Raw genomic sequence first — 21,358 nt, forward strand, 5'->3', positions numbered from 1 at the left:
GAAAAATAAAATAAAATAATCTAAAGTCTTATCTTTTTTTTATTATATAAAATACAAAAAAAATATTAAATATAATACAACCTAAAATTTTTGTAATTTTAAATTAGAATAAAAAAATGAGAATGATGTTGCATCTTCTATGCAATCTTGAAGATTTACTTTTGAATGAATATGTGGATAATTTTATAATTATTGGGTCATTATCCAAGTACATTGATTAGGTTAATGGTACATTGATTAGGGTCCTTGCAGCACTACAAGTACATTGATTAGGTTAATGGTACATTAAAAAAAAGAAGGTAGGCAGTTAGCTTTGACAGAAAGCAATTGTAGGCTTGTAGCCTTTATTTATTTATTTATCATGTAAATATGAAATTTAATTTTGAGCATATACCATAATGTTTTGCTTCAATCAAACCTTTCTTGAGAGAAATTACATGGTACAACCCCCATCCACCCATCTCTAGGAAAGGAAAAAAAGAAAAACAAAAATATATAATAAATTTTACTCTTTTATTAACTTTTATCAATTTTCTCACTTTAAAAAAATTTAATTTTTTTTTATAATCACAACTAAAGAATAGAAACCCATGATAATTTTTATTTTTAATTTTAATTTTTTTGCTCCTTCTCATTAAATTTCTTTTCAAAAAATTATTGTGAGGAAAAAGATAAAACTATTAATATCAAACTTCACAAAATATCCAAAAATAAATAAATCATGAGAATATATATATACATAGGTATAGCCCACAAGAAAACCCCAGGACTAAAGAGATGAAAGCAGGCAGTTAAATGTCTTGGTCTTGCCTACATAACATAAGTGGGGGCAGTTCCAAGAATGAGGTGAGCAATGACTCAATAACACTTCTCTTTCTATATGGATATCTCCCTCTCTCTGCTCCACTACAACAACCATTTATGTCCACTTTGGACCCTCCAATATTGTCCTAGGCTCTTTGCTTTAATACCATTAGTATATGGTTTTCAGTAACTCCTCTCTGTCATGATGCAATCCTTACTACTTGAGATATTTTAGTTTTGCTTGATATGAAATATCATGGAAAAAATAAGATAAAAGGAAGATAGACTATTTGGTTTTTTTTTTTTTTTTCCTTTATTTGTTATTAGGTTTACTTCTAAAAGTATAATTTGAAAATTTATTATGTAAATTTATATTAATTTTTAGGTAAATTTAAGAAAAATTCTACTTTAGCCAATCATTAAAATAGAAATCTCATACTCATTCCATTTTAGCAATTTATTTATAAAAATATTTTTTAAAATTCTAAAGTTTAGATGTCGGCCAACCAAAGTTACTAGGATTTTTTTGTGAAAATAATTAATTTTATTTTCTTTAATTAAGTATTAATGTGATATATAATTGGCAATGGAATATTAGTTGACATGGGGATACCCATATACATTCTGATTTTCATTTAAAAGAGGGTTGTTCTTGATGATGATAAGGCTTGGTATATAGTTTGTTGAAAAATATTGTTTGCTTGTTCTACAAAATTATTGAATTTCTTTTCAATCTTATTTATACATTCTGATTTTCATTTAAAAGAGGGTTGTTCTTGATGATGATAAGGCTTGGTATATAGTTTGTTGAAAAGTATTGTTTGCTTGTTCTACAAAATTATTGAATTTCTTTTCAATCTTATTTCACTTTACAATTTTATTTTAAAATTTTAAATCTTATTTGATAATGATTTTAAAAAACGTTTCTATTATAAAAAAACTAATTTAAAAAAATATTTAGTATTTTGACAAAATTTAGGAAACATTTTTAAAAAATTCAAAAAATGACTTATAGTGTTAAAAAATAGTTTGTATTGTTTTTTAAATAAATACTTCATAAATGATTATTTTAAAAATGTTTCCTAAAAAAACACTTTTACTAAGAGCCCGTTTAGTAATGATTTATAAAATATTTTTTTATTTTTCTAACACTTCAAATTTTTTATCATTTAACTAGAGATATTGAAAACGTTTTTTAAAATTACTCTCAAACGAATTCTAAAAAGATTTCGAATAAAAAACTTTCAAATACATTCTTAATTATATAAATAACTTTTAAGCCTTTAAAGTATTTAATCACTTGAAATAAATTAATTAAACACCGATATAACATGTTACAACTCTAAGTTCATGTTGAATTTGTGTTCCTTGCTCCTAGGCATTGAAAAATCAGCCCAAAGCCCACTTTAATAACGTTCTCTAGTTATAATGAACCCTAATAAGTTAACATTTAAATGAACATAAAATCATGTTAAAGTAGAAACAACTTTGAAGTAAACTTGGAAGAGGTTTCTCAACTGAGCTACATAGGACAAATCATTCTTCCTAAAAATGTATGCCTCATGGTTGCCCTCAAAGCAATCTTTACTTTTATAAATGTGGGATGTTGGAGGCCTAACTACCTAATGTCATGTTTGTCAAGACCTTATAGGTTCAAATTTTTAATGTTCTCTCTTCTTCCCAATTTCAAGACAAAACCTTAAGAAAATACATGCTATTTAAAAGGTAAAAACCAATGAAAAAAACAAAGATGTTGTAATATAAAACTCATCTTGATCTATCCTTACTAGATATTTCAATTTAAGATGTTTTATATTCAAGGAAAGAAGGTGTCCATTCCTTTAGAGGCGACATGAGTTAATCCCCAAACATAAAGATATGTTGTAGCCTTAAACCTAATGGGCCATTACACCCTAGTGTTACCTAAATATATCAATAGAAATACGAGGAATTGGTGGAAAGGTAGCACAGTCAGGGTGACATTGGCCATGACATACTGGTGGCGACCAAAGGTGGTAGTAGGTGAGGAGGGGAACTTAGATAGACTGTCATAATAGGGGTGCATGGGTCATAATGCTCGACTAGAACCCCATCCTAGCTGTAATTTTTAGTCCCTTATTTTTACTTATTACTCTAAAGAGCTTGAAAACACCTTTGCTCGGGTAGCTCAAAATTGGGCCTTAGAAAGTGCATTTAGTGCAAAAATGCTTACTTATGATGTGATTATCGACTTATTAATATGTTAAATATTATTTAATCACACACTCAACTAAGTTATTACTAATCTCTGATAAAATTAGTAAAAAAGAATCAAAGATTTATCAATCATGTGATGTTCAAGCTCTTCTTTTCTTTCGAACATTTTAAACACCTTGAAATATATATATATTCTATTCGATGTTACTTTGGCATAAAATAAATATATTAGGGTCTTTTAAGAACCTCTCGATGAGGTGCCATCATCTAATTCCATTCACAAAATCTAAATTTAGTTATAAAAAATAAGAAAGAATTTAAATACAAGGGGATATGACAATGCAATTAAAAAAAGGAAAAAAAGAAAAAAGAAAAGAAAAAGAGATATAATTTTGAGAGTTTGAGGTAGAATAAAAAGGGGTAAAATAAAAAATGTAAATGAATAGGGTCAATAGGGAGCAGATTGTTGTTGAATGGTACCTATTGCACTCGAAATTAGAGGAAAGTGGTCCATGGGATCCATGGTGTAGTGGAGAATTGGAGATACTAAATGGAAAAGAAGAAATAAATATTTTATGATTTCTTTTTTTAATTGTGAGGGGTTGAGTAGGTCATGCATGACAATATAGTGGTGAGAAAAACTCAATTTTTTATTGTTATCAAATGAACTTCAGATAAGAGTGAAAGAAGTGGTGGAAAGTGGCGAGACCTATTGAATCGATGAGTCATAGATAAGTTAAAAAAATACTTTGTAGTGATAGCACAAATAGATAATAAAATAAAATAAAAAAACCAATAATGATAACATAAACAAAGTAAAATTATAATAAAAACAAACCTAAAACCGTAAAAAATAAATTAATAAAGAAAAAGTGTAAAAGAGTAAGCAGAATCTCTTTTTCTTCGCCTTGTCTTTTTCTTAAGTCTTAACTCTTCTTTTTTTTTTTTTCTTTTGTCGAAGTTTTGTTTTCAACCTTTCAAATTCTCCATAGCTCACCTTTCCATAATTTTATCTTAAATATTTTATTTTATTTTTTCTAAACTTTTTAGCCTTGTGAAAGAAGGCAATCATGGTTATGTCTTAAGCTTTATCCCAAGACCACTACTCATGTGTCTCATCGCTTAGATCTTCAAGCAATGAATTTTATTTTTCTTATCTTACCTAGTGGTGTGATTGCTTTTGGAAGCACTAATCATACATATATATATATATATATTATGTGTTGGATCGCTTTATTTTCTCAAATATAACAATTTCAATATGAATACTATTTTTTTTTATCATTTTCTTAGAGTTTTTCTCATTATTTCTGAGTTTTGACTAATTTTCATTTCACCAATATGCTTAGTTTGAATTTTCATCCAATGTTTCTTATATTTATTAATATTTTCATAAAATCCAACCATCAATATTTTCATAACTTTTTAATCCTTGAAATAGCAATGGTGACACATTTGCAAAAGAGACCTTAATTGGGAAACTTTGTTCAAAACCTAGTCTTGTGATTAAGGAAGAAAATTTCGATTTAGTATAAACTTTAACTAGAAAATAGATATGATAATCTTTGAAAAATTTACATGTTTCACATTGAAATTCACAAACTTTTTTATTGCTAAATTAAGAAGGAAATAACATTTTTAGATCATGAAAACTAGGATGTCCTAATTTAAGATTCCATAATTTTATTTCTTCCACACATTTTATAGAGTTCTCATATTGAAGAGCTTAAGATAACATTTCTCTCTCCTTAGGTTTCTCATCAAAGATAAATAAACCATCCACTTCTTTAGCATTGTCAATCATAGTCCTGATAAATAGTGTTAGCCCAAGGGTTCTCCTAATCAAGTTTTGATGATAACAAACCATGGTTAAGTTACTCATTGGTTTGAATTATAAAGAATTTCAAATATTAATTTGAAAATTCATCAAATGACCTAATGGATGCAAGATCAAGATATTTGGAAGACCTTTAATCATAAGAAACAAATGTTAGATGAATGCATGGGTACACTTAGGTTTTAGATATCATTTCATGCATCTTTGAAAAACTCGGTTTATTCTTTAAAGTTATGGTTTCATCAAAACCTGAGTTTTGTCAAATGAACCTTAGGCAAAACGTTTCAAAATTGACATATTAATTTACCTAAAAACTTTGTATAAGTGTTAGAAGAGAAAAGACTAAAAAAAGATACGTTTTCAGGCAAAAAATGGTGAACTGATCAAGGCACTGACCAACCGACCAAGGTATCGGTAAACCGGTTACCCTTTCCCGATCGAGGTCCGATCAAGAAGTGCAAAAAGCATTGTCTCTCTTCCAGTAGCCTTCTCTTCTCGGTCAAGGTATTTGCCTTCGCAATCGACCTCCTGTCGAGGTCCAATCAAAGTAATGGTAACTTGCCAAAACATTAAATGCTCCAACGGCTAGTGAACCGATCGACCCCCAGCTCGACCAGTTGAGGCTGCTTTTTTATTTTCTTGACTCCTGGGGTTAGAAACTTATAAATAAAGAGCTCCACTTCATTTATGAGCAAGAGAACACCTGCATTTATTTGTCTACCCACTTGTTCTTGCCTTAAAAGCTCTTATTTCTTTTCTTAGTGCATTAAATCTCATTTGCATATCCTTTAGTACACCTTTGTGATTCATCCTAGCCTTAAGTTGTATTTGAGCTATTGTTGGGATAAGTTGAGAGATTGATTCTTGTTATTGAGTGCTAAAGCCTTCAAGTGAGTCGAAACTTGAAGAGATTGTGTAAGAGCTCATTGGAGCCGGAATCCAAGTATAAAGGTGATTAGAAGCTTGGTTGAAGCTTCAAGTTTGTGGAACTCTCACTCGGTTAGGAGCTTGAGAAGAGTGGACGTAGGCAAGGAAGTGTTGAACCACTATAAAATCTGAGTTTGATTTTTCTAACTCTACCTCTTTATATTAGCTTCTCTTGTGCTTAAATTTGTTGTGTTTAAAAAGAATCTTTAAAAACTCAATTCACCCCATTTCCCTCCTCCCCCTCTTGGGTGTTTTTCTTATTTAACATTAGCATTTATTTTCTCACATAGTTTTTGAAGCATACAATGAGTTTTTTTATAAAAAAAATAGTCACATGATGTAGATCCCAATTAATTTTGCTAATGGAGATCAAATTCCATGATAAGTTTATAACATGTAAAACTAAATTTAATGTTGAGGTTCTTGAAATAGAAATTGTACTCTTTTTGGCAATGAAAAAAAATGGGTTCATTAATAATTTTAAACTTTTGATAACTTAAACATGGAATATAAGACATTAGTAATAACCCTTAAAATTGGTACAATTCAATTCAACATTTTGTCTGTTCAAGACAACTTCCTTAGGTCAGATTTGCTGAAGACAAAGAATCAAAAGAGATTATGTATTTTTCCTCATAAAACAATAAAAATGCTCTAGTTACTCCTTGGTCAAAGTTGTCGATTCAAGACAACATGTATGTATCGCATTATGAGTTTTTTGGTGATCACTAGCGACTTAAAGGTCCTAATTATTTTTGTCATTTATCTTATTTCCTTTCCCTTAACCTTGTGGTTTCTCATGTATTTTTTAGCGTGTTGCCTTTGTGTAATGAGCCTTATTACAATGGTCATATAAAAGTTTATAATTTTCATTGTTTATTCTCCCACATCTCTTGTCCACTAAATTAATTTTTATTTTTTGCTTAGTCTTAAGTTTAGTTGCAACAAGAGCAAAGTTTTCAGCAAATCATCATATGCAACCTACTTTCCTCTCTTCCGATGGCATTGTAACCTCTTTTAATGATGGAATTGGATCTTTTCCAAAAATCCACCTCCTAACCAAATCAAGTTATGCATTTAGATATTTTGATGATTATTAGCTAAAAATGTTGAGGATAGGAAAAACATTTCTAGTGTTTGCTTCTTTGTTGGGGACTGGTTAGTTGTCTTGTTATGTAAGAAGCAAAATTCAATTTTTTTTGTCCATTGTAGAAGCAGAACACATTGCTATAGGGAATTGTTGTACCAAACTCCTTTAGATGAAACAGATGCTCAAAGATTATGACATTGAGCAAGGTATTATGAGTATTCATTATGAAAACTCTAGTGTTAGTAATATTTCTAAAAATCTTATTCTTCATTCTCAAACTAAATACATAGAAATTCATCATCATTTTATTAGGGATTTAGTTGAAGATAAGGTTATTCTCTAAAGTTTGTCCCAACAAAACATCAATTGGCGAACATTTTCACCAAACCCTTGGATTATCTTAGGTTTGAATTCCTTAGGAAATCCTTAGGTATATGCCTAATGGACTAAAATTCAATACAAGTATAAACCTAAGGATTTGAGCTTATTTTGTTTATTAGCTTTTACTTTGGTCTATCCCATTTTTTCTTAGGGCATTTCTTTATATATCACTTTTTTACTTACCTTATTAGTAAGAATTTCAATTTCTTAAGTTTTAGGTCTAAGAGAAATATACTAAATGTACAAAAGTTGATTTTATTTTTCCTAGGATTTTGTTAATCACTTTTAAGGTAAAGAATAAAGGTATATCAAAATATTTGTATAATGGAATATGTAAAAAGAAATAATTGTTAATGTTGATGGCAGGGGTTACCAGGGTCATTGCAATTTCCTGATGTACTCGCCTCCTCAATTGAGAATGATGTTTCCTTCCTTTGTCCTGCAAAAAATGCCCGGACAGGGGATCCGAACACACTCTCTGATGCCTTTGTTAGTTTTGCTCTCTAGCATATTGATATTAATATTTTTGGGGCCCTTTATCTTAGGAATGCTTACCCCCTCTCCCCCTCGACTAGGTCGTCAAGGGCCTCTTATAGTGTCTGGACCCTTGTCACTTTGAAAATGGGAAGACTCTTTGACTTTTTGTGGTTATGATGGTATTCAGAGGGTGGCAGAGCCATCATTATCCTACAAGCGGCTGACAGAGATTGCTGGGGGGATGGTTTGCCATCACCCTTGTCCTTTCACTCTACAGGCGGCACAAGGCAGGTCATGGCAGGTCGCTTGAAGAGATCCAGGAAGGTCCTGTCGAGTATGCTTTTGGCGAAATGAGTAATGATTACCCGCGAAATACGGTCAGGAATCTTGTTTGGGACGCCAGCTACTGGGTTCGGATTGAATGTCCAGATAGGGGATGGGCGTGCCACGTGTCAGTCCATGTGATCGTCCGAACAAAGGGTTGGACGTGCCACGTGTCCAACGGAGGAGTGCCCTATGAGGCCGCCACGTGTACGCTTAGGGATGGTCCCTACAGTTAAGTGATCCATAAAGAATCTTCTTAAGTTTAACTAATAAAGTAGAATTTGTTTTTCTTCAGAAGGAACTAATGTCATGCCTAATACTTTTTCATTCACTTGCCTTGTTTGTCTAAGTTCTATATTCATGTTTCACAAAGTGTTTTAAGGCATTGTTGGATTCTTAGCTAAAATAAACTCAATGTTATTTCCAAGATTTTTTCCAAATTTACATACCTTCACTACTTGAAAAAATTGGAAACATCCTCCTAAGTGGAATAAGGTAACCATAATGAAAATATGATTTCCATAAATAGTGTAAAATATTTCTACTTCTCCAAAATTAAAATAAAATAAAATAAAAAAAAGAAAAATCATGCTATGATTAAGGAGTAAAAGTTATGTTGTATGTAGATCAATAAATGTCATGTTAAATAGAAATTTGGAGAACTTAAAACAAATTAATTGGATGTGAATTTATTGAATTTAGGCATTGTTTACTAACTTCCAAGAATTCAAAATTGAAATATGAAATTAGATAGTAAGTTATTTTCCCTTAAAAATCAATGCCATTCAATTCTTTTTGGATCCTTGTATACTCTTATTGTTATTCATTTCATTTACAAACTAAGATTGTGATTAACCTTGTTCTTTATATTCGAAATATTGATCTTGCATTGGTTGAACTATATTCTTTGGGCATTTTTACTTGATTTATTATTGTTCTTCCTAATGTTTCAAGTTTATTTGGTTTTAATTTGCCCTAAGTATATGTGTTTGATATGTTTTTCTTGTCTTATTCGTTGTATCTAGAACCCTTTTTCTCTATATATTATATGGATATCATGTTTCTCTCTATCTTTGCACTTTATTGCTCTTTGCCTATTTTGCGACAAAAGAGGGAGACTTGGGGATGGGGAGACTTGTTGGCTAACTAGATTGGATAGCATTGATATTTTTAATAGCATTATTTTTCCATGGATTGATACATGTTCGCATGCATGAGATGCATTTTGATTGTGACTGTTTCTACTTCTTTTGCCTATTACCATACTTTGATTATATGGATTTTTTTTCCACACACTACTTTGCCTTGGGCATTTGTGTTTTAGTGTGTGTAGATTATAGGTATTGAGATATTTTGCTATATCTTTATGCATTTTTTTATTCTTATCATGTGATGGGATGATTAGCTTTAGACGAGTATGCTAAAGAATTATATAAACTCCATTTGAGAGTTTTGGGAGTTTATATAACCGTGTTTTGTCATAAAACTATCAAAGGGGGGACATTGTTGGGATTGTGAGTTCCTATACTATGTTTGCTAGCAATTTTATTCATTCTTTTCATTTTAGCATAGGAACCTTTTTAAATGGTAACTTATTTGAAATTGTTGTTCATTTAACTAAATTGTCACAAGTAAATCTAAAAAGGTTTGTTAAAGGTAAGTTAGTTTCTTTAATAAAATAGGGATGAATTGGAAGTTTAAAATATAGCTAAAACATCTTAATTAATTTTTGACAACTTTAAGGTTTTATTTTTTAAGAAAATTATTTTCTTCATTAATTTTTAGAAAGTTGATATTTTAAATTTTTTTGAGAATTTTTTTTTGAATTAATTTTTGGAAAATTGATATTTTAGGTTTTAAGAAAATTTCGTTTCCAACCCGTCAGGCTCTTAGACCTACATATACTTTACCTAAATATATTTTTAGGTCGTACACTTTGAGAGAATCAACCAACTTGCCATCATTCCCAATCTCTTAAGAAAGAATTCATATGATTGAATTCTAGGTTATTAGAAAGACTTGCATTCCCTCAAAGGTTGAGAAGAATCCACTCGAGCATTGGAGGTGGTGCATCGTAGACATGGACCAAGGTATAGGTGTTGGAGAGTAAGTTTTTAGAATAAAATGGTCAAGTAAAGCTATATACTTTGAGTTCAAATAGTAGATTGTAAATTAAAGGTTTCAAACTCGTAGTTTTTTATTTCCCTAGTTAGTATAGGGTTTTTTCACATAAAAATTGTCGTCCCTTGTTTGATCTATGATTATCCCTAATATCTCAAAGTTTTAATTTGGGTTAATTTTTCATCACTTATATTATAATCTTTAAAAACACCAATTCACTCTGGGTGTTATCCTATCGAACAAACAATTTTTCAAATATTGTATAATCTAATGAGAGAATACAATCAATCATGTATCATCAAAGATATATTTATATAAGAAGATAATAAATATTAATATTATGTAAATAAATGAAGATTATAAATTTAAAATATAACTTATATTCTTTTACTATTCAATATCTATCATAAGAGCATTCAAAGATATATAAATATAAATATATTATTATTATTATTATTATTATATACATGTATTAATTTATTAATATAGAGAATCATTCATTTAAGGTAAACCCTTTTGTTTTAAATATTTTATTATATTGTATTATATATATATATATATATATATATATATATATGGGAAAAAAGTGGTTTTTTATATATTCACATAAAAATAATTACAAAATAAGAATCCTCTAAAAATAATTTAAGTTTAGTACCTAGAATGGTAAAAAATAGTACTTATATTATTAAAAGGTAATACTTTAATGGTCAAAAATAATATCTTTGACCAAAAAATGTATAAAATACTAATTATTTTTAGATAACTAAAATTTGTATTTTTTAAACTTGAGTTTCTATTTTGCGTTTTTTTTTATATGAGTGTATGAAAATACATTTTTTTCCAAAAATTTGCATTTAACTCTTATTCGATTGATTGATTAGGCATCAATCATAGCTTGAAGTGGGTTCAAAACACCAATTGTATGAAGTTTTTTGTTTTCACTGTCTTTCCTATGTATTAACATATATGGAGTATCACGACGGGGATTGAGCAAAAATAAGTGGATAGCTAAGAACAACAAGCTACGTAAAGAAGTAGTAATGGAGATTATGTAAGTTATCCAAATGACATTTCTACATTAAAAAGAAAAAGAAAAAAAAAACTAATTAGGGCTTCAAATTAGTAGAAATGATCATACAATACTCCCATGATTATGATCTAGAGTATGCTCCTCTCCATTAATTAAGAAATAGTTATTCTCTACTTGGAATACATGATTGAAAAGGGGATATCATATATTATATAATTACTACAATTGTATTTTATAAATAAATAAAATAGTTGTTCTTTGTTATATAATATCTATTACTTATTACGAGCTTCACTCACTTTAGCCCAAAAAGTAGGCCCATTTCACTCCCGCCCCAACCCAGCCCCATTACACCAAGGCAGAAGGAAAGTACACCGCCGCAGACGTGGATCCCAAAACCTTAGCCGCAGCAACCTTCTCCCGCCGACTGTCGCCGTCGGCTACCTCAATTTGCCTTTGTAACATTTAAGATGGTGAAGAAGAAAAGCAAGAGTAATCAAATTCTCCTCAAATTCCAAGATCATTCAGGGTGGTGACTGTTGCAGAATCTGCACTCTGGCTGTTCGACCTTTTGTCTCAATGAAGTCTCTCTGCACCATGTTCTTTGGATTACATCAATCTCTTGAATCACGTCATAGTAAAAATGGTGTTTTTGCATTGATGGGGAGAAACTCAGTTCAGAGATTGGGTTCGGTGTGGGTGCAGATCATGCATATATCAAGTGGAGGAAGAAGACCCAAGAAGAAAATCTACCACAGAGTCCATGAACTTGATAGAGTGATGGACTTGAAGAAGAAGCCATGCTTGATTCTGCAGCTCAAGTCCATCATCCAGAGCCAAAAGCACCAGTCTCTGCTTCTGAGGGACCTCGAAAAACAAGTGGGTTTTGTTCATAAATGGAATTTCATGGCTGTCATTGAGAAGTATCCTTCAATATTCCGTGTCAATGGTGGTAATAGAACGCCCCCTTCTGTTGAGCTCACTGAAAAGGCCAAAAGGATTGCTGATGAAGAAGCTGAAGCTAGAAAGCAAATGGAGCCCATTTTGGTTGAGAATCTTAGGAAGCTTTTGATGATGTCTGTTGATTGCCGTGTGCCGCTTGAAAATATTGAATTTATCGAATCTGAACTGGGTTTGCCTCAAGATTTCAAGGAGACATTGATTCCAAAGTACCCGGAATTTTTTTCAGTGAAGGATTTCAATGGGAGGGCCTATCTTCAATTGGAAAATTGGGATTCTTCGCTGGCAGTCACTGCCCGCGAGAAAAGGTTTGCACGTGAAAGAGTTCTAGACTCTGTTGGGCATGCCAGAAAGGCTAGAGTCTCGAAGGATGGTAACTTCTCTGGTCCGTATGCCTTTCTCATGAGTTATCCTGCCGGGTTTAGACCAAACATGAGTTATCTGGAAGAAGTCCAAAGGTGGCAGAAAATGGAGTTCCCTTCTCCATACTTGAATGCGAGGAGATTTGAAGCTGCAGATCCAAAAGCTCGGAAACGAGTTGTGGCAGTGCTTCATGAGCTCCTCAGTTTGACTATGGAGAAGAGGATGACATCTGCACAATTGGATGCATTTCATTCTGAGTTTCTGTTGCCTGCTAGATTGCTGCTTTGTTTGATTAAGCATCATGGCATCTTTTATATCACAAACAAAGGTGCAAGGAGTACCGTATTTCTTAAAGAAGCTTATGATGGATCAAATTTGATAGAAAAATCCCCTCTGCTCGGATTTAATAATAAATTTGTAGCACTTAGTGGTAGGAGAGAGAGCAACTTGCGCAATGGAATTTCTTCATCTCATATTGTTACATAAGATTGTGATTCAGTAATGTTCATTATAGAAACAGAGATGCTTCCAAGTAGTGGTGTTATTGGATACATACTTGCTATGATTCTAAACACACTGGAATTCCCTTCTCCTTATATTTCATATCATTACAGTTGAATATGATTGTTGTGAGACCATATCATTCAAGCTCAAGTTTACCCATTATGGCGTGGGTTGAGCAACATAGCAAACAGAGGTTATGATTGGAAGCAAGGTGAAACTCAAGGGAGTATGTGTAAAACACAGAAGACCTGTTTCTGGTGAAATTTGATTGACAATAGGTCAATATCTTTGTACGCTTTCTTATAAGATTTTATATTCATTGCAAATTGTTCTATTCAGTTGTAGATGGGCATAAGGAAATGGACATTGATATAGCCCATAATGTTCAATTATGTGAATAAGGTGTTTTTCTTGGAAACCAGGTGTTTTTTTTTCACCCTGAACTCGATTGTAAAAATATGGTATAATGTATCAATGGTAGTTTGACCAACTCAAGTTGTCATTATGAGCTCCTTATGGACACATTTCAAACCTCAGAAGAACTTTGAATAGAGAGAAAACTTCAACCATAATGCAACATAACAAGAACAAAACATTACAATGGCCAATTCACATAATGTCCACTTATAAGGAACAGGAGACACAGGACTAAACACTCATGGAATTTGTTGCTGAAGAGGAAAAATCCTTAACATGTGCACCATGTAGAGGGTAAAATTTAACTATCAAAAAAATGTAGAGGGTAAAATTTATCCTTGACACTGCTTTTTCATTGGGTGGAATCTGGGCTTATTAAGAAGTCCAAACTACCTGCTCATTTTTCATCTACCAACTGTTAAGGATCCTTACTCTAGTTTATGGTGATCAATTTTTTGAGAATGCCAAGAAAGATTTAATATTCTAATTACAATAGAACAGCTTGATGTGGCAATGAGGCTACACTGACATGTAGAAAGCCATTCTGGTATATCTCCATCTCTATCTCTTTCTCTGGCAGAAAGAAACAATGCCAATTGACATGCTGAGGGTTTTGTTGGCTCTGTTCTTTTTGGTGTCAATGGCAACAAAATCTGGTAAAGTTTCCATTACCCATTTAAATTTTCTCTTTTAATTGAATAGATTCATACTCTTAACAGTTCAGTACAAGCCTAGATGCTTTGCTGCATGGGAAACTGACTAAAACTACCAAGGTGAATTTCTTATCTTAAAACATTGAATCATTTGGGCTATTCCTTGATAAAATTTGATGAGTATGGAAGGAAAAATAATGCAGGAAGATGTGCCATACAAGTATGATGGTCCAGGTAAAGAATGAATGGCACTTTCTTTTTATTTTGATTGCTGACTTTGCAAAATCAGCCTTGCTCTTCTTTTTATGGAAGGAAAAATAATGCAGGAAGATGTGCCATACATATTCTTTCTGTGCTTTTCTGGGTCTCTGTGCTATGCTCTTCTTTCTCTTTTCTTACGTGTTTACATTTTCTTTTTAACATCATGATCCTCATGACTCACTGCTACTATGTACAAATGTCAAAGAATACAAAGCAAAAGTGTTGAAGAAAAGGTTCTGCTTGCATTGGCAATATTCATGGAAAAAAGGAGGCTTCTTTGTGATAGAAAGTCTTCTCCCACTGAAGCAGTATTGTTCCTTTCTTGGGCCTGAGTTCTAGTTTGAATTTCAGAATATTCCATTGCCTGACTTCTGGTTCTAAGTTCAGTATTTACAAAGTAGCTTTGAATACCCATGAGATCTAGTCTTTATGAGCAGAGTCTATATGAGGTGATTATTCTGGTAAGTTCAAATTGATAGTATTCCATTCAGCCCTGTGACAGCATACTGGGTAATCCTTAAGTCATCTGAAGCTTCGAAAGCTTAGGTAGGAGAGCAGAAAAGAATCATACGCAGAACTTTTTCTATGAATAACCTGAATGTAAGTTGATCACAGGGCAAAATGGGTTATTCTATGTATTGTTTCCACCATTCTTTTGGGTTCTATCATCCACTTTACCTTTGTCTAAGTCCTTCCTACATCATGATTTGAAAAGCCTTTTTTTTTCTAATATGAATGGAGGCTTCATCTACATAATATTATGATCTTGAATCTAGTTGTACTGAAACTAGGTTGTTCAGTAGATTTTGCGAGTTCAAGATTGAAAGTACTTCAAGAAACCAAATTTTAAAAATATGGTTGATAACCTTCATAATATTTAGATATTTGTGTTTTTTTAATAGGATGCTTTAAGACCTTTTATAATGAAGGAACTAATATAAACTTGTTTGTTGCGCTTAATGACTGATTACAATATATTCATTTATTTTTTCATTATGAGTTTTCCTTCTCAATAACTTTTTTTTTCTTTCGTGGCTAGTGAAATAGAAAAATGTATTTTAGATTGAATAATTTGATATTATATCAGCCCACATTAGATGATCCCCCTTGATATATTTTGGATAACATACATAACAGATTGTAAATATGATATACAGAAAAACTGGTGCCTAATGTGAACTCTTTCTCTACCATTTAGATTTCTTATTTGATGCTATTATCACATTTTTTTATGGCTAATCTGCTTAAATTAAGATTAGAGTTTGTTAGAGTATATGATATACATCGCAGACTCAAATCCTACAAGCTTTAGTTTTTTAGGAAAATTGGTAGTTCAACATGGTATTAGAGCCTCGTTTGATGGGATATCATATGTTCAAACCTCACTATTTTATATTTATATCCCTGATTTATTAAATAAGCCAAAAAGAGGTTGATTGTGGTTGTTTGCCTAAGAATCTGCATGTCTCTCCACGTGAGGAAAATTGGTAGTTCAACAGCGTTCAATGACCCCAATGGCTTTGGGAATCGCTATATGCGAGGTAATCATTTCTTTTCTTAATCCCATATAATACTTAAAGCTGGTAAAATCCTTGTGGAGACTTATTTATCAGATTGTGATTCTTTCATGTTGCTCTCAATATCCAGTGTGTGAGCTTGGCAGATGGCATACAGGGGAATTGGTGATCTTGGCATGACAAGGGATTTTGCTTTTGGGATGGACTCCAGTTTTATCTGAGGCAGCTAACAGGTCATAGTTTCCCATTGCGTTCCAAAGTATATTCATTAATAACTGTACAACATTCCACGCTTATCAGATTCATAAATACATTCACCAGCAAGGCAAACTTTATTTATTACTTGATTGGTCTACCTGTTCCACTAATAATTTTGAGCAATTACATGCTCTGTTCATATTGTTAGCATGCTAGAATCAATGAACTTGGGTCACTCACAACAACATGGTTTTATGAATGGATAGATTTAAAACAGGGCACTGCTGGGAGTGTGACCAAATATGTAATGATCCATGGAGCTTGCCCCTTGACCATTGTTAAGTATTCAAGCAGCCATGGGTTCTGATTTGATTTTATGAGTTAGTTCTTCACAAATTCAAATTGGTACTGTGTATTCTCTGTGGGACTGTTCTATTGAAATGATCTTCAGAGAGTGGTGGTTTGTAGTGGTGCATGTGTTTTGAGTGTTGCCTGTTATATGTGCTAAGCATTAATTCATTTATTACTTGTCTTGGTGTTGACTGCATGAATTTCAATAGATCATCAGCTTCTTTGTACCTACTTCAAGAATCAGAGCTTTTAGCTTTGTGATGACAAAAGCTCATAATTACAAAGCAGAACATAGAGCTAGCAGCTTAGAATCTGACTGCACACAAACATATATATAATCATAAAACATGGAAGTCGAGGCTGAAAATCCATTCAACTCATATATAAACTAGTCATCAAAGGTATGGAGCCGATGCTGTGGGAAATTATCATTTAGACAGAACCCCAAAGGATAGGCACATCCTTGGGCTGTTGCTGCTTGATGAAAAGAAGATGAGCCTACCACACAAGTGGTGAGATGGTTGTGGGATCCCAAATTCAATTAATAAATAGAAGGAAGTATTTCTTGTACTATCCTTTTTTTCCCTTCTTTCATGGTTGGCACAATCTAACTTGATTCTATAAACACTGGTTCTGTTTGCAGGATCAAAAGTTATTTGGCGTTCAAAATACTTGAGAGGTTAGAAAAGGCACTGTCAGAAAAGAGTTTTATCCCACAAAGGTTTGTCACGCTTCATTCTTGCCTCCTGTTCTGTCATGATGAATTGTCATATCACCTTCCTGGAAATTGAGTATACTTTCCGAGACATCGTTCTTTTTCCCCCATTCCCTGACTGATGAGGTATGTGAGAGAGCAGGCATAAAACCCAAGTTATTCTTGAGAAATTAGTACAACATACCTGTCCCTTGGTTATTTTGCCTTTACTCTGGATGCTTAGATTATTGTTAATTCATACCAGACATCTCGATTCCCATGTGTGCTTTTCTCTTTGAATTTTGCATCTTATTTCACTGCTCAGGAAACACCACAGGCTTTTTTTTATCTTCCAACTGAATGCTGCAGCTGGCTGGACCCATCGTGAATATATGCATAAAAAGGGTACTTAGTTTGCGATTTCACATCCTAGAATAATCTTTGTTTGGTTTTCTTTCTTAGTTTCTTGCCAATTGTAACAACTGTTCATATTAACATAGACTGAGATTGGTCAAACAAAAGTGTATCAAGGGAAAATGATCCAAAGTCAACTAAGACCTGTCTTTTTTTCTTCAAACTTTATCTTATTGACAGTTCAAGATTACAAATCAAAACCCAGAAAATGAAAACGGAAAACAATGAAAACAATGATCTGAGATGTCTCAACCATCATTTATAACCGCTTTGACTGCAGAAACATCCATTCTAGCTGATTCTTGCTTGACCCAGGTCACAACCCTCTGAGCCTCCTTAGTAATCCTCTCCTCCTCCTGCATCGCTGCCTTCAGCATCTGCTCTTGTTCTTCAACCGAAAACAAGTTCACATCCTCCATGTTTGATACCGAAACCTCAGGACTCCTCTTGCTCTTTTTTCTGTGCCCGCTTCTCTTGGAAGAGTACCAGAAACAGCACACTTGTCTTGGTGGAGACTGAGGCTTCATATTCGGAATCCCTCTTTGATTTTTGCTGAATTCTGAAAGGGTGTGCTTGGCATATGATGGATGATTCTTCTGGGTACTCAGCTATGGAGAAAACAGGGGGTTTTAGCAGTATTGACTAGTGACGAGAAGCATCCAATATTGAAGAAGACTAGAGGTATGTTGATTGGTGGTAAGGTCATAATCTCCACAGTAGTTAGCGTTTTTTTTAAGTCTCTCAAATTGCTTGATGATGAGGTGTTTGGACCCATTTTCTTTGACAGGTTTGAAAAGAAATGGAGATGGAGGCCAAGAGGACTGTGCAATTGGGGAAGAGTTGGGTGGCAGGTAACATCATGCCAATTGAAATAGGGTACACTTTTGGCTGGATTGGGTCTACAGTTATCTTTTTATTTTTATTTTTATCATTATTTTTTCTAAAATTTAAAATTTCATTATAGAATTGAGAATTCACATAAATATAGAGCCATGTTAATGGATTTAAAAGGAAGTAATAATTTGGAATGTAAATAAGGTTGGATCGATCTCTTTTTGAGTAAAAAAATGCATTGAATCGATATAATTGGTTTTATATGTGAAAGAAATTGAATTACTCAAATTTGAAGTAAAAAACCAAACCAAACCAAATATTTTAAGATCGGTTTGGTTCAGTTTTCGTAGATCGGTTTCGATGTAATTTAATGTTTTTTTTTAGCCCACAACCCAATTGTCAATTTGTGTTTGCTTTAATCCAAAACCTATTAATTTTGTGTTTATATTAAGTTTTAAGTCTAATTTGTTTTTAAAATTAATTGAAATTAACTTGGATTTGATGCTAAAACATATTGAATGTATTTAAAATTAATTTGACCATGAAATACTTTAATAGAATCTAAAATAAATTTTTTTTATCAAATATCAAATTATTATATATAAGTTTTAAAATCGAATAGGTAAAATCGGTTTTTAAAATTCTTTTAAAATCGAATTGGTCATTTTTATTATTAAAAATAGAACCGAATATGATTGATTTTGGACTTAGTTTGGATCAATTTATTATTTTTTCAAAAACTCTATTTTAAGTAATAAGATGTTTCAGTACAGTTAACCAAATGAGAGGCTCTTGATTTTTTATTTTTTATTTTTTCACTTCTCGTAATTAATCCACACAGAGATATTACAAAAAAGAAAAAGAAAAAAGAAAAAGCCTTTTAATATGAGATACAAATGAAAACTCTTTTACAAAGCATCCAAAACATAAAATTTTCCAATCCTCTTTCGATATGAACCAAATTGTATACCATAATTTTTATACCCAAAAAAAAATTAATTTACTTATTAATGCATCAATGAGCTGACTCAGAGAGCTCATTTGAACTTGTCATCATCACTCAAGCCCATCTTCAATGTCTGAAATATTCATTCTTGCTGAAGCCTGCTTGGCCCACTTCACAATTTTCTCAGCTTCTCTGTTGATTTTCTCTTCCTCTTTCATGGCCTTCTTCAGAATTTTCCTCTGTGATTTCTCTGAGAAAATGCTCAAATCTGATACAAGTTCATCCTTTTTGCTCCAGCTCTGATTTTTCTTGCTCTTCTTCTTGGAAGGGCTTTTAAGGGAGCACAAGAAGCAACCAGTTTTCTGAGGGGGCGGTCGAGAATCCATAGAGAAGTCGGAGGAATCAGAAGAGGGGGAAGAGAGAGCGCCTGAATTTGGAGTCTGTTTGGATGGCGAGAACATCATATTTTTCTTTGACCCTGTGAAATTCTCATCTGGGTATTGTTTGGAAGGCGAAAAAATCACATTTCTCTTCGACCCAGAAAAGTTCCCCTCTGGGTTTTCCTTCCCAGGCGAGAACATGGCATTTTCGTCGGCTCCCCCATTTTGTTTGGAAGGCGAGAAAACCACACTTTTCCCATCTGGGTCCCCTTCCCCAGGCGAAAACCCGAAACCTCCCTTCAGTCTGCCACATGGGTTCTGTTTGGAAGGCGGGAAAACTGCGGCTTCATCATCACACTCCGACCCAGTTCCACCCTTGGCCGAGCGGGTCCTCAGCTCAGTCCTCAAACCGGAATTTTTGGAGGATGGGAAGGATTTAAGTTTGCTGAAGCGGGTCTCTAGCTCAGTGGGGAGAACGGAATCAGAGAAGGCAGAGCAGTTGATGGCAGCAACTTGTTCGAGAATTAAGAGATCATTGGCTTGGGAGATGATCTCTTCCACGGCCGAGTCGTCAGTGTCAGAGAGAAAAGAAAAATCCGCCATTGGAAGAGAAAAGAAGGTTTGGAGAGATGGCAGAGTGGAGCCTGTTGCCTTTAGGGCTTTATTTCTTGTCTTCTTCTTCAAGATTGTGTGCAACGGCTAGAGCCTTGCTTTATGGCATTTTTGCTTTGATTTTCAAGAAGGGTGGGACCCCTTTGGGATTTTGTGTTCTTGGAACGTTATGGAGATCCTCCCCTAAAAGAAAAAAATTAAAAATTAAAATTAAAAAAAAACAATTTTTTATTTTCCATTTTTCTTTTTAAAAATTATTATATTTTGAATATGAGAGTGAACGGATGGATGACTTTCTTCACATGCTAAGAGATGCTCTAAACCTACCTTGCCACTATATTCACTATAGAAACAATTGCAACCTAAATGTTTTCTTTGACCATATTAAAAAATGATAATTCATAAATAAATAGAATTAAATAAAAAACAATGTTTTGAAAATCGGATCAAATTGATCGATTTGATCGGTCCAATCGTCGATTGATGGTCTTCCTGGCCCAATCCTTTCTTTTAAGTTATTTGACTATTGAACATGTCACAAACTATCTTAACTAACAATCAATTGATAAATTAGTTCATTTAGACAATTGTATTTTGGACCAAATTTGATCCAAAAATTAAGTTTTGGTCCACATAAATTCACAGTTTAAGCCCAAAATCTTAAGGAAGTATGAAAAATTGAGAAGAATGATATGAATTTTTTATCTTTCCAAAAATGACATTTATTGACCATAAAAAAAAAAGTAAAAAAAAATATTAATTTAATTTTTTTTTTTTTTGTAAATCTCAATAAAATTTAATTTAATTTAGTGATTTGGAAAAAAATTACACCATTTTCCAAAAAAAATAAAAATAAATTATTATTACTATTATTTAAAAATCAAATATCTTGAAAAATATATATATTTAAAATTATGTATGTAAAAAATAACTAAACATATGTCAAAATTATTTTTTTAAATGATATATTTTTTGAATATATTGTTTAAAAAAAAATTAGTTTTCTAAAAATAATAAATTTTCAGAATAATTATTAAAAAAAATTAAGATAAAAAAGTTTATCA

The 21,358-nt window shown here is 32.4% G+C and overlaps 3 protein-coding genes across 3 annotated transcripts; 1 reads left to right on the plus strand and 2 right to left on the minus strand.

Moving 5' to 3' along the window:
- The first annotated feature begins 11,520 nt into the window (after nt 1-11,520).
- LOC117928963 (protein WHAT'S THIS FACTOR 1 homolog, chloroplastic) lies at nt 11,521-13,507 on the plus strand. Its single transcript, XM_034849125.1, has one exon. The coding sequence runs from the start codon at nt 11,770-11,772 to the stop codon at nt 12,997-12,999; it is 1,230 nt and encodes a 409-aa protein (XP_034705016.1). The 5' UTR covers nt 11,521-11,769; the 3' UTR covers nt 13,000-13,507.
- A 4,123-nt stretch (nt 13,508-17,630) lies between these two features.
- LOC117927713 lies at nt 17,631-18,274 on the minus strand. Its single transcript, XM_034847371.1, has one exon. It carries the CDS (start codon nt 18,047-18,049, stop codon nt 17,771-17,773), a length of 279 nt encoding a protein of 92 aa, XP_034703262.1. The 5' UTR covers nt 18,050-18,274; the 3' UTR covers nt 17,631-17,770.
- Nucleotides 18,275-19,218: 944 nt separating this feature from the next.
- LOC117927707 lies at nt 19,219-20,340 on the minus strand. Its single transcript, XM_034847361.1, has one exon. The coding sequence runs from the start codon at nt 20,283-20,285 to the stop codon at nt 19,413-19,415; it is 873 nt and encodes a 290-aa protein (XP_034703252.1). The 5' UTR covers nt 20,286-20,340; the 3' UTR covers nt 19,219-19,412.
- Between the last annotated feature and the right edge of the window lie 1,018 nt (nt 20,341-21,358).

The sequence above is a fragment of the Vitis riparia genome, chromosome 2 (assembly GCF_004353265.1).
Source record: "Vitis riparia cultivar Riparia Gloire de Montpellier isolate 1030 chromosome 2, EGFV_Vit.rip_1.0, whole genome shotgun sequence".
Taxonomy (NCBI): domain Eukaryota; kingdom Viridiplantae; phylum Streptophyta; class Magnoliopsida; order Vitales; family Vitaceae; genus Vitis; species Vitis riparia.